Here is a 26,283-nt window from a genome sequence, read left to right on the forward strand (position 1 = left end):
CTCCTCCCTCAGTGACGCCGCTTCCAGTCTCCAGGCAACGTGGGGGCCAAACAACGCGGCCGGGAGGCGGCCGCTGCCTGCCGGGCCCTCTCTTCTGGGACTCTCGATTTTCGGACGCTGAGCGCCATGGCCCTGCCTCTGCTGCCGGGCAACAGCTTCAACCGCAACGTGAGTAGGAAGGGCGTCCGAGGTCACAGCTCCCGGCTGGAGTCTGGGGTCCAGGCAGGGTCGTGGCGTGGCCACCTCCGCGGACTCTCCTGGAGACCCGATGCTGCTGCCCTGGGTTGGTGGCAACTTGGACCAAACTTAATAGGCTCCTTCTCCCATCTCTCCAACTGCATCTAAATGTTTTTCCTAATTTAGAAACATATATATAGACCCCTTATAGGTGACAGGACCCTCAAAGGTAACGAATAATAGTGACGATAACCATTGCGGGTTTAATGTGTGCCAGGCGCTGTGCTTTAATCACCTTATGCAGCATCCAGTGTCCCAACAGCCCTTTGAATTAGGTAGTTTTTATTCCCAGTTACTATTGAGGAAACTGAGGCACAGAGCTACACAGTCTCAGTGGTGAAGCTGGGTTTCTTTCAAGCAACCTTGTCTCCACAGCCCAGAAGCCTAATCATTATGCCCCGTATCCTGTGTGAAAAAAGATACCATTTCAATTATCAAATCGAAGAAATTTGGCACTTATCAAGAGGGGTAGGTGGCAGATAAGAGTGGCAGCCTGTAAAGTTTACTCCCAAACTTTATAGAGACAGGCACCCAAACTTGGAGGGATTTTTTTTTTTTTCCCCTCTATTTATAATTGGGAGGTTGGGAGGGGTTCATTTCTTCTTCTTTTTTTTCTTTTTTTTTTTTTTGAGACGGAGTCTCACTCTGGAGGCTGGAGTGCAGTGGCCGGATCTCGGCTCACTGCAACCTCCACCTCCCAGGTTCAAGCGATTCTCCTGCCTCAGCCTCCTGAGTAGCTGGGATTACAGGCGCCCGCCACCACACCCGGCTAATTTTTGTGTTTTTAGTAAAGATGGGGTTTTACCATGTTAGCCAGGCTGGCCTCAAACTCCTGACCTCAACTGATCTGCCCGCCTCGGCCTCCCAAAGTGCTGGGATTACAGGCTGAGCCACCGCGCCTGTCCTGGAGGGGTTCATTTCAAAAGAACATGAACGTACAGAACAAAGCAACACAACACAAAAAACCCTGAGCATGAAAGAACTTTTGACAATAAATAGCACCTCATTTAAACGACAGAAGGAAAATGATTCAGGCTTTTGTTTATACTGGTTACTGCTCTTCACTTGGGTCAGCCATCTGTGTCTGCAGGAAAAGCTAATTCCCAATTAGATGGGAGGGAATTAGATGGAGCCACTCAAAGCAATTGCGTAAACCTTTGATAACTTTAGAAAGCAGGCAGCAGATTGAAGTACTTGACTTTATAGTTTCCAGTGTCTGTATCTAAGTTGTTGGCCCTAAAGTACCAGTTTTCTTTGTAGCTTCAGGTCATTGAATTCTGACCCCCACATGTCTGGTCAGTCCAACTTTGAACACTGATTTGTGCATTTCTTGGTTGATGGGTAGAGGCTGGCCTTCCAGCATAGCATTGTCCTTTGGTAAGTTTAAGCCAGCCACGCAAATAAGAAAGGTCCCTGAGAGACGGGACATGAAAACAGATTCCAGAAGTAAAGAAGCATGCTGTGTAAAAGTAATTTTAATAAAAAATGAAAGTAAAGCCTACAGCTTTTTGCCCAGCAACACTCTGATTACCAATGCCTGCCTCCTGCAGAAGTATCATAGCTCTCACGTGCAGTGATTAAGGATGGGAAGGAAAAACAGTGGATGGATGAGATATTTATAAATCTGCAAGGTTCTGAGTGTATTTTTGCTTTTTAAAAAACTTTTAAGATCATGAAGTACAACACATATACAGAAAGATGCACAATGGATGATCACAAAATGAACATCAAGAAATTAAATATGGGGGCTGGGCACGGTGGCTCACGCCTGTAATCCCAGCACTTTGGGAGGCAGAGGTGGGAGGATCCCTTGAGCCCAGGAGTTGGGGACCAGCCTGGGCAATATAGTAAGAACTCGTCTCTACAAAAAATTGAAAACATTAGCCAAGCATGGTGGCACATGCCTGTAGTCCCAGCTACTCAGGAGGCTGAGGTAGGAGAATCACTTGAGCCTGGGAGGTCGAGGCTGCAGTGAGCTATGATTGCATCACTGCACTCCAACCTGGGCAACAGAGCCAGACCCTGTCTCAAAATAAATAAATAAATAAATAAATAAAATAAAATATTTCCTGTTCTCCAAAAATACTACCCTTGACTGGGGCTGCTAGATTTAGCAAATAAAAATACACATCTTAAATATCGCATGGAACCTGTTTATGGGAAAGGATTATTGTTTACCAAATTTAACTGAGCATCTTGTATTTTATGTAACAACTCTACCTACGAACCTTTCTGTTCATTATGCCTTCCCTGCTCTCCAAATGTAACCACTGTTCTGGCTCCTATCACTATAATTAGGTTTTGCTTGCCTTTGAACCTTTTATCAATGGAAATGTTTGATGTTTATTCTTTTGTGACTGGCTTTTTTAGCTCAACAGTATGTTCGTTAGATTTGTCCATGTGGCTGTCTGTAGAGGTAGTTTGTACATTTTTATTACTCTGTAGTATTGCATTGTATGATTTTCACATCATTTATATATACATTTTACTCTTGATAAATATTTGGCTTGTTTGGGGTTGTTAAGAATAGTTTTACTGTGACTATTTTTGTTCGTGTCTTTTGGTAGGATTGCTAGATCATGCAGTATTCATATGTTCAGCTTTAGTGGATGCTGTCAAAGTGATTATACTACTTAAATTCCCACCAGCATTTTATGTTCCTGTTGCTCCACATTCTAACACTAGGTATTGTTAGTCTTTTAAATTTTAGATTTTTTGGTTGGTGGGTATAGCAACTCTTTGCAGTTACAATCTGTACTTCCTGATTCCTAATGAAATTGAGCATGTTTTACACATTTATTGGTCATTTGTATGACCATTTATTGGTCACTACTTTTTTTTTTTTTAGACAGAGTGTTGCTCTGTTGCCCAGGCTGGAGTGCAATGGTGCAATCTCGGCTCACTGCAACCTCCGCCTCCCAGTTTCAAGCGATTCTCCTGCCTCGGCCTCCCGAGTAGCTGGGATTACAGGCATGCGCCATCACGCCTGGCTAATTTTTTTTTTTTTTTTTGATTTTTTAATAGAGACACGGTTTCACCACGTTGACCAGGCTGGTCTTGAACTCCTGACCTCAGGTGATCTGCCTGCCTCAGCCTCCCAAAGTGCTGGGATTACAGGTGTGAGCCACGGTGACTGGCTTTATTTGTATGACCATTTGTTGGTCACTACTTTTTTATGTAGCACCTACTTATCTCTTGTCTAATTTTTACTGGGTTGTTTGCCTATTTCTTAGTGATTTGTAGAACTTATATATAAATTTTGGATATTTTCTTGTCTGTGGTTGGCCTTTTCCCTCTCTTAATGATGTTTTTGATGAATAATTTTTGGAAAAGATCACTCTTTCTCCACGTCTCTGCAGAGCCACTTTGTCAAAAATCAAACATCCATCTATGTGTGGGTCTATTTCTAGACTCATGAGTATTTAAAACATTTATTTACTTTGTGCCTGAGAACAATGGGAGTGGGTGTGTGTGCGTGTGTGTATGTGCATGTGTAACAGAGAATGACAGTACCTTGGACTGTCTGTCATTCAACAAATCAGTATCTATTTATTTATTGAGTATCCTAGTATGTGCCAAAATGAGGTGACTGCATTTAAAAAATTGTTACACTAGCCTTGGTACTAAATGTACTATGTGTTTCCCACAAATTAATATTTTAAAAACTTGTACTTAGTTAAAAGATTGGATGTTCTCTGGCATAGAATGGTCAGAAAGTCAGTAAAGCCATATCTCGCCTTTTAATCCCCCCCCCACCCCCGCTTGCTGAATTAAATTACCGAGTGAAAAACCTTGGCCTCCTGTAGATAGCATAATTACTTGGCTGTTTGGATTTAAAATTATAACACAGCTAACTTTTATTGCTTTTCCATATAAATTGAAAAGGAACTTATGTGCCCCTTACTTAGCTGCCAGTGGTCAGTCATAAGCAATAGATTGATTTCTGTCCACGGCTAGATGATATGCAACTTATATTTCTCTCTCTGAAATACAAGAAGTATTGTGCCTTCTAAAATATGAACATTTGTGCCTTTGATGACATTAGAATTATTTTGATATAAGTTGAAAACCTTAGGGAAATATCACAACTAAATTCCAGATACACTGTATCTTTTTTCCAACAATTTCCATGCTGAACTTGTATTGAGCAAGAGAATCTTGGGCATATTATTAAAATTGAAAATATTAAAATTAAAAGAGACATTTCCAGCCAAAGCCAAAAATCCTTTCTACAGTATTTTGGACAGATGGTTGTGTGGCCCATCCTGATCCTGAGTGTCTCTAATGAATGATGAGGAGTTCACTCTTTCTGCTTTTTTTTTTTTTTTTTTTTTTTTTGCGATAGGGTCTTGCGCTTTCTCCCAGGCTGGGGTGCAGCGGCAAGATCACAGCTCACAGTTCACTGTATGCAGGCTCAACCTCCCGGGCTCAAGACATTTCCCCACCTCTGTTGCCACAGTGGCTGAGACTACAGGCATGCACCACCATACCCAGCTAATTTTTAAAATTATTATTGGTAGAGATGCGGTCTTACTCTATTGTCCAGACTGGGCAATTCTTATTTAAATTTAGATCTTCAGCTTCTTTCAAGGTCAGATCTCATCTCTCACCCTTCAAAGAGCCTTGTCAGCCTTTCTCAATATATTTTTTGAAAATGTTTTGAGGTAAATTTCATGTAACATGAAATTAACCACTAACTATTTAAAATTATACAATTCAGTGCTACGTAGTACATTCACACTGTTGTGCAACAACTAACACCTCTAACTAGTTTCAAAACATTTTCATCACCTCAAATCTCAATCTTTTTACCCTGGAGGAGTCTTTGAAATGATTTTCAGGTCTTAGAGAACTCCTGCATAAAACCTATATCTATAGTCCATGGTACATTAGCACAATCTGTGATAATAAATATATAATTACATAACAAGATGTTCAACATTATAGCTATTAGGGAAATAAAAATAAAAATCAAGATGAGACACCACTGTATACCTATTAAAATGGCTAAAATCCAAAACACAATACTAATTGCTCACATGGATTTGGAATAACAGGAATTCTCACTCATTACTGGTGGGAATGCGAAATGGTAATTTCTCATAAAGTTAAACACCTGCCATATGACCACTTCCAAATTTATGTGAAATAAATAAATTCCCGTAAATAATTCTGTGTTAAACTTGAAATAAGCACACATCAATTTCATTTTCAACTGGAATGAGAATATTGTAGCTATAACAATCCAATAATTATCTTTTTTAAGTAAAAAATGGTAGTTTTCTGTGAATCTCTTGATTTCAGCCAACTTATTTACCTTCTCTTTCCCTTTCTCACAAAGGGTATCAACCTTAAAGCAAGTGGGAATGTAATAGAGGAAACTTCAGGTTGTTTTATGGGTAAAATTTCCTACTTGATTTATTTTTCCTTTTTACCTTACCCAGGTAGGCCTAAAAGTTCTCTATAGTTTCTATTATAGAGGGTGCTATTGAGGAATGATATATGGTATATGGTATGGACAAGAGTGGTTTCCTCCCCTATTAAAAACTGAAAAGGACTTTTCACCAGCTTTTTTGAGGGAAAAAAAGAAACCCAAAACAGGTAGTGAAACTTAGCTTACATTTCTTTCCTTTTCATACATTCAAAAAACTTTTCAGTCAGCATAATGTAAGCATGTTAAATAATTCAAGATTATTTCTGTTTGTGTCTAAGATGGAATTTACTTTTTCAAAAAGTAGGCTAAGATGATTTAAATAAAGGTTGTAAACTCATTGTAATTAATGCTGTTTTCAACATGAAAATGTATTGACAATGTTACATAATAAAGCTACTAAAACCATATGACAAAGCATTATGAGTAAAAATATAACCTAAGATACAATTTTATACAAGACTTAAAAATTAAGTTCTTTTACTGACTGACGTGATTGGGCTTAAATATAGGCAGTTACAAAACTATAATCTTGATTTCTTTATAGACCTGTATGTACATAAGAGTCTTATTTTTTAAAAGCTAAAAATAAATAATAAAATTTACCTCTCCACTCTGAAATCTGTATTTATATTTTGCCACATGAATAATTCCGGGTCAAACTTGAAATAAGCGCACATCAATTTCATTTTCAGCTGGAACGAGATTTCTGGCCTTCTTTTCGATACTTGTTAAACAAGGAAAGCTTTCCTTGCATGTATAAGAAGTTGAAAATTATAGCAAAATGGTCATTGCTTTCTTGTGAATGGCAGGATGCTTCCTTTTATGTAAATTTTGAACTGGCCATATGGTAGGTGTGTGTTTATCTTTATAAGAAATTACCATTTTGCATTCCCACCAGCAATGATTGAGAATTTCTGTTATTCCAAATCCTTGTAAGCAACTGGTATTGCCAATGTTTTGGATTTTAGCCATTTTAATAGGTGTATAGTGGTATCTCCTTTTTTTTGAGACTGAGTCTCACTTTGTCACCCAGGCTAGAGTTGAGTGGTGCAATCTTGGCTCACTGCAACCCTCTGCCTCCCAGGTTCAAGCGATTCTCCTGCCTCAGCCTCCTGAATAGCTGGGATTACAGGCGTGTGCCACCACGTCCGGCTAATTTTTGTATTTTTGGTAGAGACAGGGTTTCACCATTTGGCCAGGCTGGTCTTGAACTCCTGACCTCAGGTGATCCATCTGCCTTGGCCTCCCAAAGTGCTGGGATTACAGGCCTGAGCCATCGCACCTGGCCTGATACCTCCTCTTGATTTTAATTTTTATTTCCCTAATGGCTATGATGTTGAACATCTTTTTATGTGCCTATTTCCCATCCGTATATCCCCTTTGATGAAATGTCTGTTCGTGTCTTCTACTCATTTTTAATTGGGGTGTTTCCTTACTGATGAATTTTGAAAGTCATTTTTAATATATTCTGGATACAAGTTAGATGCAAGTCTATTATTGAATATATAGTCTGTAAGTATTTTGTTCCAGTCTATGGCTTGAATTTTCATTCTCTTAAAGCAAGGTTAAAAAATATGTACATATATTTAAGGATAAAATATAACATGAGTTCAAAAACTATTGTTTCCAATGCAAATTAAGGATTATAGGGTTTTTATTTAACTTCTTTGATTTTATATATTTACGTGTAATCTTGCTCCATAAGTACATTAGCTGAATTACTTATCCTAACATAAATAAAAATATACAATCACATAATAATTTTTAATTAATAATACCATTATTAACAATTTGAGTTTTGAAAATAGTTTAAGATTTCTTTATAGCTATTTCTGTTGTGAGGGTATATCCCACCAGGAACGTATTGTCAAATTACTGGATTTTAGTTTCATTTAAATCATTGCTGTTAGTATGGTTAAGTTACCAGCTCAGTATCCAGTTAGGTTCATTTGTTTCATTGTGCTTTTGATTCTGAACTTTAAAAAAAGCATTTGTGTGGCCTCAAAGTCAAATTTGCAAACTAAGTTACTTTCAGAGAGCTCTAGCTTTTATTTGTCTCTTCAATCTTATTCTATCCCTCTCTCCATAATAACTTTAAAAAAAAACAAAAACCTTTATTTAGTTTGGGGTTATCCTCTTTCTCTTCTTCCTTCTTTCTTTTTTCTTTTTTAGTTTTTAAAACAGCAAATTGTTAAATATATTCACATGTTCCCCTTTTATTCAATACATGGTAGCATAATCTACAGTCTCTTGAACCTTGTTTTTTTCATTTTAACAGTGTATCTTGGCGATCACTTGGTAGTGGTATAGGTATATAGGGCTCTTCCTCATTTCTTTTTACAGTTACATAGTACTCCATTGTGTAGACTTACAAGTTTATTCAACCCATCCCCTTTTGGTGTACAGTTACATTATTTCCAGTTGTTTGTTATTATCCAATAATGTTGCAATAAATTGCCAAACTGTGCTTCAAAAGGCACTATCAAAAAAGTGAAAAAGCAGCCGACAGTGTGGGAGGAAATATTTATAAAGCATATTATCTGATAAGGTACTAGATTCAGAATATGTAAAGAACTCTCAAAACTCAATAATAAAAAGACAAATAGGCAAGGTGTGGTGGCTCACCCCTGTAATCCCAGCACTTTGGGAGGCTGAAGTGGGTGGATCACCTGAGGTCAGGAGTTCGACACCAGCCTGACCAATATGGAGAAACCCTGTCTCTACTAAAAATACAAAATTAGCTGGGCGTGGTGGTGCATGCCTGTAATCCCAGCTACTCAGGAGGCTGGGGCAGGAGAATCACTTGAACCTGGGAGGCGGAGGTTGCAGTGAGCCGAGATCGCGCCACTGTACTCTAGCCTGGGCAACAAGAGTGCAACTTCATCTAAAAAAAAGAATAATAATAATCCAGTTTTGGTGGTATGGGATTGCTGGGCAGACAAAACAATTGATGTCTACTATGCCGGATCACAGGATGGTTTTGATATAATGAATTATGTTACTTTGTTCCCAGTACCTATTAAAATATCCTTGAAATTACATTATTTCAGATTGGGCCGCTTATTGAAGCTGCCATCCATACTTTGGAAATCACATATTCTATTACTATTCCTAAATGTTCATTTGAAGTTCAGAAATTAGAGTCTCTTTGCCTATTAGGATTCAAACACCTAATTTTGGTCACTGTGCATTCTGTACTGAACTTCATAGCTCTGTCACCTAGGGTACATTTGACTATAAGTGACAGAATACCTGACTAACAGTGATTTAAGCCAAACTTAATTTTCTCATATCATAAGAAGTTTAGAGGTGTAGCATTTTCAGATTTAGGCAGTGACTGATGAATGTCATAAAGAACTCAGGCTCTTTTTATCTCTGCATTCTGCCATCTTCAGAATACTGGCTTTTCTTTCTTAGGCTTGTGACCTCATAGTTGCAAAATAGTTGCCTCAGTTCCAGTCATCACAACTACATGTAACCATGTTCAAGACAAGCAGGAAGGAGAGGGAGGGGAAACAACTCTTCTTATATGAGAAAATAAAATGTTTTCCAGGAGCCCCCCAATAGATTCCCTCCTTCCATCTTATTTGTTAAAATTGATGCACATGGCCATCCTTTGCTACAAGGAGTGCTGGGAAATTATCTTGATTTTTTTTACTATCTACTTTTGGAGGTGGGAAAGGGAAAAGAGGGTTCACTAGTGGCTGTTAATAATGGCCAGCAAACTTTGTATGCCACACCAGCCACAGACAATACCTGTGAGTCTGGTATTGTCAGACTTGGTAGTATCCCTTTCATTACAATTTCTTTGTGTTTTTAAATTATACAAGTAACACATGAGTATATCATCATTGCAAAGGATTCCAATAATACTGTTCTTTCTAAACTGTCTTCTTTTCCATAATGGAAAATAAGCCTAATACTCCGGTTAATCCAGCATGTTCACTCTCTGTCCTTTGGGTATACTTTGTACTTTTCCACTCAATTATTTGTTTGTTTGTCCTCTTGCCTGATAGCAGCATCCTCATGCCTCTTCCTCTTCCCATCTAGATCCTGACCTTCCCTCAAAACTTGGCTCTAATCCCCCCTCCTCATTAAAGCCTTCCCCAATCTTCTCAGCAGGAACCATCTGTCTACATAATCTTGCATGCTCATATTGCCCATTTACCGCCTTATTTCCTGTGTTGTGTTTTGTGTTCTTTATGTGTGATCGTGGCAGTCCTCAGCTGACTAAGAAACTGTGATTGGTGGCTCTTTGGGTCATGTTCTCAGTGCCTTCCTTATACAAACCGGGTCCTTAATAGGTGATTGTCCATTGCTGCCTCTACCTGCAGCAACCATGGTTAAAACATAGACGGGAATAAACACAGCTCGGGGGAATCCTCTCTGGAATTAGTTTCCTGCTTATGTTTTCTGCTGCTGCTGTAGAACAAAATAGTTCTTATTTTAGCAATAGTGAATATAAAGAGAAAGAGTCATTTGTTTTTGTGGCTTAAATAGGAGATAAGCCTCTCAGGATACATGGTTTATACACAGCAGCCAGGGCAATATGAAGATGTCCCTATCTAAATTGTGACTCAAAGCCTCTCTGTGGCCTCTTGTGCCATGCTGAGGGATATTTTTCTCTCTCTTATTGGCATCCAGTTTGGGTTTTCCTGGAAGCAGCAGGTTTGTCTGTGCATATTCATCAGTCAGGACTCCTAAGGAGACCATTCTCCCCACAGTAGGATTCCAGCTATGCTAATGGTACAGATGTAAAGGGATTTCTTAGGCCATTTCCTGGGGGAGTTTATTCTGTTTTTACAGTTGCAGAAAGGGCAGAGCCAACTTCTTCCAGAGGGGGATTCCCTAAAGCAAAGGGCATTTTTATTTCCCCATTACCCAGGCCCCTGGGTGCTCAAATTCTACCTGGCAACTCCAGTGTGGCAAAGTGACCAGCTTGACCAGCTGAAGGCTAAACAAATTATTTGCTTTCCTAATGGTATGTTTGACATCCCAAAGGAGGGAATGGTCAAAACCGCTAGATCTTTTTCGGGGTGTGAGGTCGGGGGGAGTTTAGGTCAATTGCATGGTTTAACTGTAATTTAGATTACCTTTTCTTCTTCATATGAATTTGGTAATTGAAACATACTGTTCTGTCAGATTCAAGCAGAGATGTTGGTTCAATCAGTTACAGGACTATTTCCATATCATTTCGGTTAGAGTTTAGTCATTTGTTGCTCAACTATGTTCAGACCTAAACTTTATAAAAGGCATGTGAGTAGAGCCTCTCCTAGTGACCAAGGAAAGTGGACCTTCTCTTTTCTTTTTTTTAAATCGAAAATTTAAAAAAAAGTTAAATCTTTTTTTTTATTGAGATAAGTGTAAATTAACATGTAGATTCACTTAAGAAAGAATACAGAGAGGTCCTATTTACCCCTCACCCCATTTACGCCAATGGTAACATTTTTATTTTATTTTCTTTTTGTTTTTAAGATAGGGTCTTGCTCTGTCACCCAGTCTGGAGTGCAGTGGCATGATCATAGTTCACTGCACCCTCGACCTCCCTGGATTAATCGATCCTCCCACCTCAGCCCCTTGAGTAGCTGGGACCGCAGGTGCACACTACCACACCTGGCTAATTTTTTAAAATTATTTTTTCTAGAGTTGGAGGGTCTTGCTATGTTGCCCAGGCTGGTCTCGAACTCTTGGACTCAAGCAATTTGTCTGCCTCGGCCCCCCGAAGTGTTGAGATTACAGGTGTGAGCCACTGCATCCAGCTCATTTTTCAAAGCTATAGTATAATATCACAATCAGTATCTTGACATTGATATACTCCACTGATCTTATTCAGATTTCCTCAGCTTTACTTGTATTCATTGGTATGTTTGTATGTGTGTATTTAGTCTATACATTTCATCACATGTGTAAGTTTTTGTGGCTACTACCACAATAAAGGTATAAAACAGTCTTATCACCATGGGGATTCCTCACGTTATCCTTTTATAACCACACCTCACTCCCTTCCACCAACTTCCCCAACCCTACCATTCCTAACCCCTGGCAACAACGAATCTGTTTTCCATTTCTAAAATTTTGCTATTTCAAAATGTTACATAAATGGAGTCATAAAGTATGTACCTTTTGAAATTGTTTTTTTCCACTTGGTATGAGTCCCTGGGGATTTATCCAGTTGTTGTGTGTATCAACTGTTCGTTCATTTTTACTACTGAGTAGTAGTTCATGTATGTATCACAATTTCTTTACATTTGCCTTTAGAAGGACATTGGGGCTATTTCTAGTTTTTAGCTATTATGAATAAAGCTGCTGTGAAGATGTATGTACAGGCTTTTGTGTGAGCATACATTTTCATTTCTCTAGGATAAGAGCCCAAGAGTGCAATTGCGTGTTATTTGATGCTTACATGTTTAATTTTACAAAAAGACTATCAAACTATTTTTGAGAGCAAATTACCATTTTACAATCCCAACAATATGAGTAATCTAGTTTCTTTGCACCCTGGTCAGCATTTAGTGTTGTCACTATTTTTATTTTAACTGTCTGATAGGTATGTAGTGATATCTCATGGTGGGTTTAGTTGGCATTTCTCTGATGGTTAATGAATTGAATATCTTTTCATGTGCTTATTTGTCATTTGTATATCCAGCTAAGTGAAATGTCTGTTTATGTCTGTTTATGTCTTAGCACACAGTGCTAAGATTACAGGTGTGAGCCACTGTGCCTGGCCTCCTGTGTTGTTGTTGTTTTTTTCTAAAGGATTTATAGTTTTGCATTTTATATTTAAGTCTGTGATCTGCCAGGCATGGTGGCTCATGCCTATAATCCCAGCACTTTTGGAGGCTGAGGTGGGAGGATTGCTTGAGGCCAGGAGTTCAAGACCAGCCTGGGCAACATAAGGGGACTTTGACTCTACAAAAATGATAATACAAAAAAAGCTCCGTGTGGTGGCGTGCAGCTGTGGTCCCAACTACTTGGGAGGCTGAGGTGGGAGGATGGCTTGGGCCTGAGAGATGGAGGCTGCAGTAAGCTGTGGTCACACTACTGTACTCCATCATGGGGGACAGTGTTTGACCCTGTCTCAAAAAAAAAAAAAGTCTTTGATCCATTTTAAGTTAATTTTTATTTAAGGTGTGAGATTTAGGTCATGATGAACTTTTTTGGCCTATGGGTGCCCAGTTGCTCAAGCACCATCTGTTGTAAAGGATATCTATCCTTCCATGGAATTACTTTTGAATCTGTTACAAAACCATTTGAGCATATTTGTGTGGGTTGTCTTTTGAGTTGTCTGTTCTGTTTCATTGGTCGCTGTATCTATCCATCTGCCATTGCCACACAGTTTTTATTACTGTATCTGTATAGTAAACCTTAATATCAGGTACAGTTCTTCCTCCCACTGTATTTTTCTTTGTCAAGGTTATTTGTCTTTTTTTGTTTTTCCTAATATATAAAGAAAATTACTCTTCAAATCACTTAATCTTATTCTGCTAAAAAAAATTAAAAGATAGCTTTTAGAGACTGCATGCATTAGTTTGTAATGCTTTCTCCTGAAGGTAATGGAATACCTGGCCAATAGAGGTTTAAACAAGCAGGGATTTATTTTTTTCACCAAGTAGGAAGTCTGGAGGTGTTACCAGTGGAGGGTGTCCAGCTTCTTGGCATTGTGAACAAAGAATTGGACAAAATGTACAAACAAAGCAAGGAAAGAACTAAGCAACAAAAGCAAAGATTTATTAAAAATGAAAGTAAACTCCACAGTCTGGGAGCGGGGGGAGCATAGGGGCTCAAGATCCCCTTTACAGAATTTTCTGGGGTTTAAATACCCTCTAGAGGCTTCCCGTTGGTTACTTGACGTAGACCCTATATAAATGAAGTAGTGGCCCAGCAATCAGTTTGACTGGTTGGGAGAAGCAACCAATCAGAGACTGAAGTGAAGTTACAAAGGTTACACCCTATGCAAGCATCTGATTGGTTGTGGAAAGCAACCAATCAGAGTCTAAAGTGAAGTTACATAGTTACACTCCTATGCAAACTTTCTGCAATCAGTCAGAGATACTTTTTGCTTTCTGCAGCCAATCAGATACTTTCAGTTTTCCATCTGCCATGCAGAAAAAGGTGGGGGTCGCAGGGGGATTGCAAAGGGAGTAGCCTCCCTTGGGTCCTTTTGTTACTTAGGTGTGGAAAGTTGTGGTTTTCCTTTTGATTTAGTTCTAAGAAGTCAGCGTGAATTAGCCTTGGGTTCCCTGCCTCCAGACCCTATTCTCTTGCCTCAGAGGTAGGTGGCTGCTGGCACATGTTTAGAGGCTCAATTTTGTCTCAGCCAGCATTTCTGCAATCTTGCCCATGATCCCAAGATGACTGCTGCAGCTCCAGGGACCATGTATACATTTCAAGGCAAGAAGAGGTGAATGAGTGGAACGTGACCTGCATCTGTCCCTTGGCTCAAGGGAGCAAAAATCCTTCAGAGATTCCAAAACAGATTCCTAAAAAGAGACTGAGGAAACAAGTGCAGTGTTTAGCTTTTTCTGGAGTTTTTAAATGGAGACTTGCAAGGGAGAAGGAATTTGGGAATGGCTGCACGAATCAGCTACAATGAGCCAGTGGTTTCAACTTACTTTGGGGGAAATCTTTAGAATTCTCTTTATTGACTGGTGCCTTAAGTTCAGTTATTTAGAGAAAAAATATCAGAGCCTTGTGAGAAAGATTCTGCAGATCTCCAGATCTTATTGATTTAAATTTTGTTTTTCACTCTACTGATTTAAATATGTTATTAAATATATAAAATCAATCTTATTGTTATTTTGAGTTGATGGCTAAGAATCATGAGCACAACACTTTTTCAAGTTAGTTTTAGAAAGAGAGGAAATTAGCTTAAAAAATGTTTGAGGTTTTCTTTGGTGTGCCTTTTTAATTTGCACATTTAGGGTTAGTTTTTGAGTGATTTAGCTTAATTAATAAGTAATGATGGCTTTCACGCTCCTATAGTCTTACACTGTCAGATCCCACTATACCTGAGGCGATTTTGTTATTTTCTCTGGGAGGTTCGCAGTATCTGCTGAATGACTTTTTCTTCTCCATAAAAGTAAAGAAAAAAAGAAAAGAGAAAATGAACTTTTAAAATAAATATTAGATGAAGGAGGAAAAAACCCCACACTATTCACAGAATAGCAGCAAATTAGTCCAGAACCTGATCAGACAGAAATATCTAAGAATGATAGCTTTAGATAATTCTGTATCAAATTTTCTATTAACCTAAAAAAAGAAAAATAAGTTTTGTTAATGTTTATTGCAATATTAAATATTAACTGTCTCTCTTCAGTTCCCAAATTTCCAGTAACTGCTGGTGACTATGGAGGAATTTCTACAGAACTCTCTTTTAATACTTCCCCAGCTTTTAAGAGATTGAGTCTAGATCCAATTATTTGGTCTATTTCCTCCCTTCTGGGTCATGGTGGATGTTTTGGCTGTTATATTTGCCAAAAGCAAAAGTAACAGTTCAACCCTGATGACTTAAGCAAGGAGACATCTATTACTTTTCTCAAAAAAGTACAAAGAATATGAGGCCTAATGCTTAAGGGCTCAGGTGTTGGATTTGCATTCCTGGATTCACCACTTAATACTAGTTGAGTGACCTTGGGCAAATTACTAAAACTCTATCTCTCAGAATCCCCATCTAGGCTGGGCACAGTGGCTCACACCTGTAATCCTAGCACTTTGGGAGGCCGAGGTGGGCAGATTGCTTGAGCCCAGGAGTTTGAGACCAGCCTGGTCAACATGGTGAAACCCCGTCTCTACAAAAAATACAAAAATTAGCCAGGCGTAATGGCATGCATCTGTAGTCCCAGCTACTCAGGAGGCTGAGGTGGGAGGATTGCTTGAGCCCAGGAGGTTGAGATTGCAGTGAGCCACGATTGTGCCACTGCACTCCAGCCTGGGCTACAAAGTGAGACCTTGTCTCAAAAAAAAAAAAAAAAAGAAAAGAAAAAGTCAGACTCCTCATGTATAAAATGGGGATGACAATAGAATATACTCATAGATTTTCTCTCTGAGGATTAAGAGCATTTTTAAAAATTTGCATATCTCATTTATTAATGAGGTTAACTATATTTTAGTATGTTTATTGGCTATTTCCATTTCCTTTTGTTGTGAAGTGCTTTTGAAATCCATTGCTCATTTTTCTGTTGGGTTTTCCCTTTTTTAGTGTACATATATGTGAGATAAAGAGTGGTATTTCCATATGTGTATACAATGTGTAATGAGCAAATCAGGCATATTTATCACCTCAAATATTTATCATTTCTTTGTGTTGAGAACACTCAAAATCCTCTCTTCTAGCTTTTTGAAAATATATAATAAATTATAATTAAATATATTCACCCTACAGTGCTACAGAACACTAGAACTCATTTCATCTATCTACTGTAATTTTTTATCTGTTAACCAACCTCTCCCCACCTCCTCTTCTTCCCCTTTCCAGCCTTTAATACTCCCAATGATTAAGAGAATTTAATGTGGCTGGACATGGTGGCTCACTCCTGTAATCCTAGCACCTTGGGAGGCCGAGGTGAGCAGATCACTTGAGCCCAGGAGTTCAAGACCAGTCTGGGCAACGTGGTGAAATCTCGTCTCTACAAAAATTACAGAAATTAGCAGGGTGTGGTAGTGTGCACCTGTAGTCCCAAGCTACTCAAGAGGCTGAGGTGGGAGGATAGCTTGAGCCCAGGAAGTCAAGGCCGCAGTGAGCTGTGATCACGCCACCGCACTCCAGCCTGGGTGACAGAGCAAGACCCTGTCTCAAAAAAAAATAAATAAATAAAAACTAATGCTTCTAAAGTGCTTAGAGCAGTGCTACAATTGTTAGCTATTATGGCAACAGAAATGACATTTATATTTGCTTATCTAGCTCATGGTGGTCCTAGTAAGCTGTCCCATTCTTACCAAGCACCTCACTCTACCTGCCTTTGTCCTGTGGTTGTCAAGCATCTGGGCTTTTGAGTGTAGCCTAGAAAGAAACAAGAGACTGCTGTGCTGGGGTTCTAAAACCGAGGTTGCAAACAGATCAAGAGGTCGTAATGTAGATGACTATAGCCAGCTTCTCAGTTTGGATTAACTTTACGGTTTCTGTAGCGGCCTTGATAACTAACTGATTAATCAACTTATGCATGTAATAAAATTGCCCTTCCAATTTTTAGCAGCGAGGAAGGGGTGCTGATATTAGCTTTTAATTTGATATGAAGCAGAGTCTGGATTTGGCTGCCACCTTTCCAACAGTGGTAGAATGGGAATCAGGGAGTTGAGATGCCAAGGAGCACTGATCTAGGATCTAGGAATAGTTATGTTCCTAACTTTATCATTTGCTAAGACATTTGCTAATTTCCTTGAATTGAGACTGAGTACCAATTCACAGTCACTATGGCAAAGGTTAGGTTGCCATGCCATCTTAAGAGGCTATAATGGCAAATCTCAAGCTTGTGTATGTGTGTGGGGGTGTGGGGCTGTGGGGCAAACATTTTAAACAAGTGCCCTATGGACTGTTACATCATATCAAACAAATTCTCAACATGTTAGTTTCTAAGGTATAGAATTCTGAATTGAAATCTCAAGCTAATACTCTAATAGTGCAAAAATGGAGTTTTGCATGCTATGTCAATTAGAATAACAATAGCAATTGGCATCACTGAACTTAAAAAAAGTGTGTGTGTGTTTTGTTGTTTTGAGTTTGTGTGAATTCACAACTCACAAGCCGAGAGTTTTGGAGAGGTTTTAGCAATAGTTCCTTTCATGCTAAAAACATTGTTTTAAATAATTAGGTGTGGCTGATTTTATTTTATTTAGCACGAGAATTGGAAATATTTAACAAGTATCTGCATAATACTCTTTGGGTGGAGAATTTGCTCATAAATTTAGCAGCAACTTGGTTGAATGAACTGCATTCTGACTTTGATATATTTTGGTTTCTCCTCAATTTTTATAGCATTGTTGGATTTTATGGGCCCCACATGCTTCCATACAACTCTGTTGGCCTTGTTGGAGTTTAATGTTTAAAATTAAAAGGCCCTGTCATATGATATTCTTAGTTATTGTTACTATTATAGCTGGACAAAGATATGCTGGTAAGAGTTTGTAGCAATTGTGTGTGGGTGTGTATGTGGGCGGGGGGGGGGGGGGCGGGTGTGCAGTGGTTACTGCCCCTCAAAGAAGCAAGCATGTAGCTACCCAGTGGGTTCTTCTCACCCGCTGCCCAGATAGAATCGATTTATCAAGACAGAGGGATTGCAATAAAGTTTCATATAATCAGAGCCAGCTAAATGGGAGACCAGAGTTTTATCACTCTCAAATCATTCTCCCTGAAAATTTTCAGACTGAGGTTTTTAAAAGACAGTTTGGCAGGCAGGGGCCTAAGGAATGGGGAATGCTGATTGCTGGTTCGGGGATGAAATCATAGGGAATTGAAGCTGCCGTCTTGCACTGAGTCAATTCCTGGATGGGGGCCACAGACCAGATGAGCCATTTTACCTGTCTGGGTGGTGCCAACTGATCCATCAGAATGCAGGGTCTGGAAATTATCTTGAACACCAGTCTTAGGTTTTATAATAGTAATGTTATCTATGGGAGCAATTGGGGAGGTTAGAAATCTTGTGGTCTCAGGCTGCGTGATTCCTAAGCCATAATTTCCAATCTTGTGGCTAATTTATTAGTTTTACAAAGGTGATCTGGTCCTCAAGCAAGGAGCAGGGGTTTGTTTCAGGGAGGCGCTGTTATCATCTTTGTTTCAAATTTAAACTATAAACTCCTCCCAAAGTTAGTTTGGCCTATGTCCAGGAGTGAACAAGAGCAGCTTGGAGCTTAGAAGCAGGATGGAGTCGGTTAGGTCACATTTCTTTTACTGTCATAATTTTTGCAAAGGCAGTTTCAGACATACCTCTTTTGCCCTTGTTTTTTCCAGCACCTTCTCTTTCTTTTGCAGTGGTGGTGACCAGGAAAGGAAGGTTAGCCTTGTGGAGGGCTCTTGAATTTCAATCCACCTCTTCAGCCTCCTTTAGAAATACTAGCAGAAATGAGCCTTATACCCCGTAAGATGTTGTTTAAGTGTCTGATTTTGCTATTTAAGGCTCTCTATGGATTGATTTCCACATTAACTGTTCCAAGTTCATGTCCCACTACTGTAGGAAATGCCCCTGTATCTAGCTGGGTCTAGTCCTGGTCCTTCAACATGCTTCAGCATCTTTTCTCTTACTCTGCCCAAATTCAGTGCATGGTTCAAGGTTCACTTTAAGACTCAAATTCCACATGAAGTTTTCTCTGGCATCGACCACTCCATAGTATACTTCTTTGAATTCCTATAGCCCTAATCTGTATACATAGGGTTGGCTGTTTGCTACAGTGGGTTGCCCAAAAAATAAATCTTAAAAACAGATGGTATGTTTAAGTTGAAGAACTATTGACTCATACCTATCAGACCCTGTGTTAAATGTTGAATAAGAAACATTTAACATGTGGCCCTGCTTCCATGGAACTAAGAAAAACAGTGTTAAAAGTGACATTTGACCCAGGAATGAAGATCAGATAATTAATGTTCATGGAGCAAATATTATGGCCAATAATGTCATAAAAATGGAGATAAATCTATAAATCTACTTGTGGAAAAAAATATATAAGCTCTTAGGTTGGTTAGTAAGGGAGTCATACTTGGTCCCTTTTTTTTTGGATGGAGTCTTACTCTGTCACCCGGGCTGGAGTGCAGTGGCGTGATCTCGGCTTACTGCAACCTCCACCTCCCAAGTTCAAGTGATCCTCCTGCCTCAGCCTCCTGAGTAGCTGGGACTACAGGTGCATGCCACCACACCTGGCTAATTTTTATATTTTTGGCAGAGACAGGGTTTCACCATGTTGGCCAGGCTGGTCTCGATCTCCTGTACTTGGTCCCTTTTTATTGGAGCTCTGACTCAGTTCTCTCTAAAAGCTAATACCAAGTCCTTATTCTTGAGAAAACAAAATAATAAATGCTAACAGGCAAGCACAGTCACAGATATTCTCTCACTTAGTCCTAACCACTGTCTTGTAAAGCAGGTATTATTATTCTTACTTCAGACATGGCAAGCCAGAGGCCTCTGGAGAAGTAAAGTGACTGCTCCAACATCACATGGCCCATAGAGGCAAAGCTGGAAGGTGAATGCCAGGCTTCTGATGCCAGATCTCCTGTCCTATCCTTTAGGACCCTATTACTCCCTGGTTCTGCTCTCCATTCCAAATGTTTGATTATTAGATTTAAGGGTATCTAAGCCAGGTAACATGAACAGGGAAAGATCAGCTGACAGTATCTGATTTTTTAAAAATAATCCACAGCTTATGTTCTATTCATTCAATAGATGCTCATTGAACACCTACTATGTGCCAGGCCCTATAGTCCTTACTGTCAGAAAGTACAAAGTCTGGTATAAAATGCAAGTATATAAACAGGAAACTATAGTATAATATGCTGATTACAGTGATGGCTATACAGGAATTATGGGTATAGAATGAATGAATCAAGAATAAATCTTGTGAGATTGTTTGTTTCTGTCTGTACCACTGCTGCCCTTTCAAGGAGCACATGTATTATTTTTTTAAAAACATTTTATTCTCTGTTCTAGGCACTTCGCCTGGCCCTGGTGATACAGCTGGGGGTGGGGGAGGGGAAAGGGTAAGTTCCTAAATAGTTAAAGACAGGGTAACCTTCCAGACTTTAATAGAAGATCTCTGCAGGAACAGAATGTTCTGTCTCTGGCAGTCAGAGAAGACTTTAAGAGATGACATTTAGATGATCTTTTATTTATTTCTTGCATTTTTCTGAGCTTGGGTTATTTTAAGGAAATTATAAATACTAGAAACTCAAGAGTTTTGATTTGCAATACCTTACCTAGAGCTGTTCAAAGAGCCATATGGTTCACAAGCTATTTCTGTTCCCATGATTCCGCTGAAACCATTCTCGTCAAGGTCACCAGCCACCTCCATGTTGCCAAATCAGGGGGTCAAGTCTCAAGCCTCGTCTTCATTTGACTTATTAGTAGCCTTTAACACAGTTAGTCATGTGTTCCTTCAAATGCTTTCTTTATGTAGTTTCCATGATACTGAACTCTCCTGGTGTTCTTCCCATCTTACCAGCTGTCCCTTTTTAGTCTTGTTTGCTAATTCTACCCCATCTCCCTGATCACGTAACATTGGGATATTTTAAAGCTCAGTCTTGGACTTCTTTTCTGCACTGTCATCATTCATTCTAGCACTGTAGCCTTAAATACCATCCATCAACTGATGTATATCAAATTTTTATATCCAGCCTTGACTTTTTGCTTGAACTTCAGACTCCCATATCTACCTGCTAGTCCACATTTCTACTTGCTTGTCTGAGTGGTATCTTGAATGTAACATGTCCAAAATAGAATTCTGGACTCCTGTGCCTGCCTCCTACCTCCAGAATTCTCATTTAAGTTCTCTCCCACCATTCTGCATCCCAGCACCTAAAACTCCATTCTTCTCATTGTTCAGACCAAAATACTTGGGGTTGTTAACAACTCATCCCTTTTTCCACACCCTACATCTAATCTATTGGTAAATCCTTTTTTGTTCTACCTTCAAGATACACACAGAACTTGATCACTTCCACTGTCTCTACTTCTATTACCCTGGTCTAGGCCACTATCATTTCTTGCCTGGACTATTGCAATATTCCCAGTTCTTTGTATTGTGACCACAGCGATCCTTTCTATGCCCTGCTCAAAACAAAATCCAGTGTTCTTTAAACCCCTAAGGCACTGGCCCCTGTTTATACTCTTAATCTCATGTCTCAAGTTAGAGGACTCTAGACCTTTCAAACATTAGAATAATGTGGTGTGCTACAAGGTAAAGCCTAACAGGGGAGGTTGTATGACAATCCAGAGTGCAGGAGTGAATGGAGGGGAGAAGGGACTCTCGGTGACTGCAGACTACTGTTTCGTGAAACATGAAGATAGAGGATGGGAGGGAGTGAAGACAGTAATGAAAGCAAGACTAAGGGCTGAAGGAGGCTTTTCTTCCTCTAAGAGGTGAAAGACTTGAGTGTCTTTATGAGGCCATTGAAAGGAGGTCATGGAAGGAAGAGGCTAATGCTGTTGACCACTGACTTACCAGGGACACAAGCAAGCCAGTACTGGAAGGAGAGACAGTTAGAGCCCACATGAATATGGAGATAATAAATTGACTGCAGTCACTTTTGGTTGCTTAGGTGCGTGGCTTTATCCCACCACTTCACTCTGTCTTCTGACCAGAGCCTTCTAAGTATCTTCAGTCTAACCCTTCCCAGCCCTTCTATTATGCCTGCCAGTCAATCCCAGCACCTTCTCCCTTGTTCTGCTCCAGGCTCCTGAGCACTGTGGATGTGACACAGCTCCTGAGGGTCACAGTACTTCCTGGATCACTATTCTTCTCTGTCTCCTAATTCCTGCCCTCTTCCCAGGTGCTTTAAACTTATCTACTCCAGGCCAGGTGCGGTGGCTCATGCCTGTAATCCCAGCACATTGGGAGGCCAAGGTGGGTGGATCACCTGAGGCTGGGAGTTCGAGACCAGCCTGGCCAACATGGTGAAACCCCGTCTCTACTAAAAATACACAAAAATTAGCCAGTTGTGGTGGTATGCACCTGTAATCCCAGCTACTTGGGAGGCTGAGGCAGGAGAATCGCTTGAACCCAGGAGGCAGAGGTTGCAGTGAGCCGAGATTGCACCACTGCACTCCAGCCTGGGCAACAGAGTGAGACTCCGTCTCATAAAAATACATAAATAAATAAATTAAATAAATAAATAAATAGTAAAAAAAAAAAAAAACTTATCTACTCCTGTGACATTTGTTTGATAGGGTCAGAGGCTATGAAACTTTAGAAGCATACATGCTACCTTTGGAATTTAAAAAATGTATTCGATCCATTGCCATGGATCCATGCCAACCGATCCATTATTTACTTAATATCTCTCTGTGAAATGAATCACTTTTGGAAAACTAAAACCTATTTAAAAGGGAAACTTTATATCCTTACCATAAATGAAAACCACACCATTTGATCTAAGTGGAAGGTCATGGTAAGAAAAAAAGAAAACAAAACAGTGTTTTTAGATTTGATGCCTGTAAAATGTTATGAGCCTGAGGCCTGCTTTCTTTTTATAGGCAAGTATTTGGGAGTATAGTCAGTACTACCAAATTGAGACTTACCCTTGCCTTAATCAAAAGGAAGAGGATAGAGCAAGATGAACATTCTTGCATACCCGCTGAAATAGTCTCCATTACCAACTAGGGTGGCATCCCTGGAAAGAGTGAGGCCCGGGTGTTTGTGTGCACAAAGTGTTTGTGTGCACAGTTAGCTCAAGTGTTGGCATGCTGTGGCTTGCTTAATCAGTTTCAGTTTAAGATTGGTTGAAGATCTTCATGTTAAGATATAGCAGTGGCCTCTTTAAAAGTCTTTTGTGCCTGTCGCGGTGGCTTACGCCTATAATCCCAACACTTTGGGAGGCTGAGGCAGGCGGATTACTTGAGCCTGGCAGTTCGAGACCAGCCTGGCCAACATGGTGAAACCCAGTCTCTACTGAAAATACAAAAAGAGCCAGGCGTGGTGGTGGGCACTTGTAATCCCAGCTACTTGGGAGGCTGAAGTTGCAGTGAGCTGAGATCGCGCCACTGCACTCCAGCCTGGGTGACAAGAGTGAGACTCCATCTCAAAAAAAAGAGTCTTTTGCCTTCAGACCTTTCCCCTTCCAACCCACCCTGCCCACTCTTAGTGGATCTGCCTTCAGATTTGCTGCCTCATATTGTCCCTGTGTCCCTCGGGAAACTTTAATGGTTCCTTGTTGCCTATTTGATCCAGACACAAGGTTCAATTTGGCAACCAGTGAATCTACCACTCAAGTTTTACGGGCTTTCTATATCTGCAGCAATATGTTAGATGGTGAGGGGACATAGAAAAAGGAAGAAATACACACCATGGTCCTAGAGTTTAAAAAATGTGTCATCTGGTTGAGGAGACAAATCAGACATGAGTATGTGCACATATTATGGTGCATGTACATGACGAAGGGCTGGTGGTCAGGGAAGGTCATGAATCTGCCCATCCCTGGGCTTGGTCATCATATAGCTCATTTGTGGTGTGTGAATCTCATGCTGGCTGGGGTTTTCTTTTTTATTGTGGTAAAATACACAAAGTATAAAAGTTACCATTTTAACCATTTAAATTATACAATTTAGTACATTCACAATGCTGTGCAGCTGTCCCCACTATTTCAAGAAAATTTTCATCACTTCAAAGGAAACCTGTGCCCAGTAAGCAGTCACTCCCCATTCTTTCTTCCTCCCAGTCCCTGGCAACCACTAATCTGCCTTCTGTCTCTGTGAATTTGCCTATTTTGTATATTTCATATAAATGGAATCATAATACGTGGCCCTTTGTATCTGGCTTTTTTCTCTTAGCATAATGTTTTCAAGGTTCATCCATGTGGTAGCACGTATCGGTGCTTTGTTCCCTTTGACGGCAGAATAATATTCCATTGTATGGATATACCACGTTTGTTTAACCATTCATCAGCTGATAGACATTTGGGTTGTTTCCACCTTTTGGCTATGGTAAATAATGCTGCTATGAACATTTATGTGTAAGTTTCTTTCTGTGGATGTATGTTTTCAGTTCTCCTGAGAATATACCGAGGAATGCAACTGCTGGATCATATGATGATTCTATGTTTAGCTTAATGAGGAACTGCCAAACTTTTCCACAGCAGCCATACTAGTGTACATCCCCCACCAGCAAGGTGTGACAGTTCCAGTGTCTCCACATCCTCACCAACATTTATTTTCCATTTTAAAAAAATTATAGCCACCCTAGTGAATGTGAAGCATTATCCCATTATATGTATGTATATATGTATGTATGTATATATTTTTGAGACAGGGTCTCTGTCGTTTAGGCTGGAGTGCAGTGGTGCGATCATAGCTTCATACCTCACTACAGCCTCAGCCTCATGAGCGCAAGCGATCCTTTCACCTCAGCCTCCCGAGTAGCTGGGACTATAGGCATGCACCGCCATGCCTGGCTAATTTTTGTATTTTATGTAGAGACAAGGTCTCACCATGTTGCTCAGGCTGGTCTCAAACTCCTGGACTCAAGTGATCTGCCTGCCTAAGCCTCCCAAAGTATTGAGATTAAAGGTATGAGCCAGTGTGCCTGGCTTCATTGTACTTTTGTTTTACATTTCCCTAGTGACTAATGGCATTGGACATATTTTCATGTGCTTGTTGGCCATTTGTATATCTTCTTTGGAGAAATGTGTATTCAAGTCCTTTTGTTACACGCCGAAAGAATGAGGGTCATGGTCAACTCAGTATACCACTGGAGGCTATATGAGTAAACAGCAAACTGTTTCTCATAAATGCAGAATGTTGGCAAACTGACAAACTGTGTCTGCCACCCGGAAGGAATGCTGAGGGCAGTCATGCCCCAAGCGCAGTGTTTCTTGTGATTAGGTACATCTGAAGCCTGTTAGTAATAATATGAACCTGTGATCAATTAAGGAGCTGACCAATCATTACCTCCTCCCTGCTCATTCTACCCAATAAATACAAAGGGCTGTGGAAGCTCAATGCGGGAGCGGCGGCGGCGGGGGGAGGGCTGCCTTTGCTCACTAGAAGCAGAGAGCTCTCTTCTTCCCTGGACTCTTCCTTTAAAACAGTTTCTTTTGTCCTAAGTTTTCATTTCTATGTTTGTTCCCGTTCATTCAGTCTTGTAATGACGGTCTCAAGTACTAACAGTAGTAACTGTCGTAATGATGGTCTTAAGTAGTAACAGTAATAACTGTCATGGTGATGGTCTCAAGTAGTAACCATGGCAGTCTACCACATCCTTTGCCCATTTTTAAATTGAATTGTTTGTGTTTCTGCTGAGTTGTAAGAATTTTTATATATTCTATATAATAGACCCTTATATGATTTCCAAATATTTTCTGTCATTCTCTGGGTTTCTCTGTTTTTTAGAAATGACATCTCACTCTATTGCCCAGGGTGGTCTTGAACTCCTGGGCTCCAGTGATTCTCCCAGCTTAGCCTCTTAAAGTGTTGCTGGGATACAGGCTTGAGCCACCTCATCCAAACTTCATTCTATGGGTTTTTTCACTCTCTTGATAGTATCCTTTGACACACAGTTTTAATTCTGATGAAGTCCAATTTATTTTTCCTTTTGTTGCTTGTGCTTTTGGTGCCACGTGTATGAAACCCATTGCCAAATCCAGAGCCATAGTGACTGGCTTCTTTACTAGGGTTGGGAGCTATGGCTTGCCCAAGGCCATGTCCCCAAAGTCTCTCACAACTTAGCACCCAATGGATGCTCACCAGATGTTTGTAGAAGGGATGACTATGTAGTGGGATGTGAGCTGGCCCTTGGTGGGGAGAGCGGTTTGTGTAGAGGTATAGCCTGACCAGGGACATGACTTTGAATAGATGTTAAGGTACCTTGTAAGCTGTAAGATGTGGTCTGACCGAAGAGGGGGTTACACATGAACAAATTGTGGAATTCTGGGGGATAGGTAGCTGAGTGAGGCCTTCAACGGTGGCAAGGGCTTCTTCCAT

The 26,283-nt window shown here is 40.0% G+C and overlaps 1 protein-coding gene across 1 annotated transcript in view; it reads left to right on the forward strand.

Annotated features, from left to right (window-relative positions):
* Positions 1-26,283, forward strand: part of EFHC2 (EF-hand domain (C-terminal) containing 2) — a 200,692-nt gene continuing 174,409 nt past the window's right edge. The window contains exon 1 of the mRNA XM_012001600.1: positions 1-168. Coding sequence (XP_011856990.1) covers positions 127-168 — 42 coding nt within the window. The 5' untranslated portion in view covers positions 1-126. The remainder of the gene's footprint in view (positions 169-26,283) is intronic.

Source organism: Mandrillus leucophaeus, unplaced genomic scaffold (assembly GCF_000951045.1).
Source record: "Mandrillus leucophaeus isolate KB7577 unplaced genomic scaffold, Mleu.le_1.0 Scaffold666, whole genome shotgun sequence".
NCBI classification, from domain to species: domain Eukaryota; kingdom Metazoa; phylum Chordata; class Mammalia; order Primates; family Cercopithecidae; genus Mandrillus; species Mandrillus leucophaeus.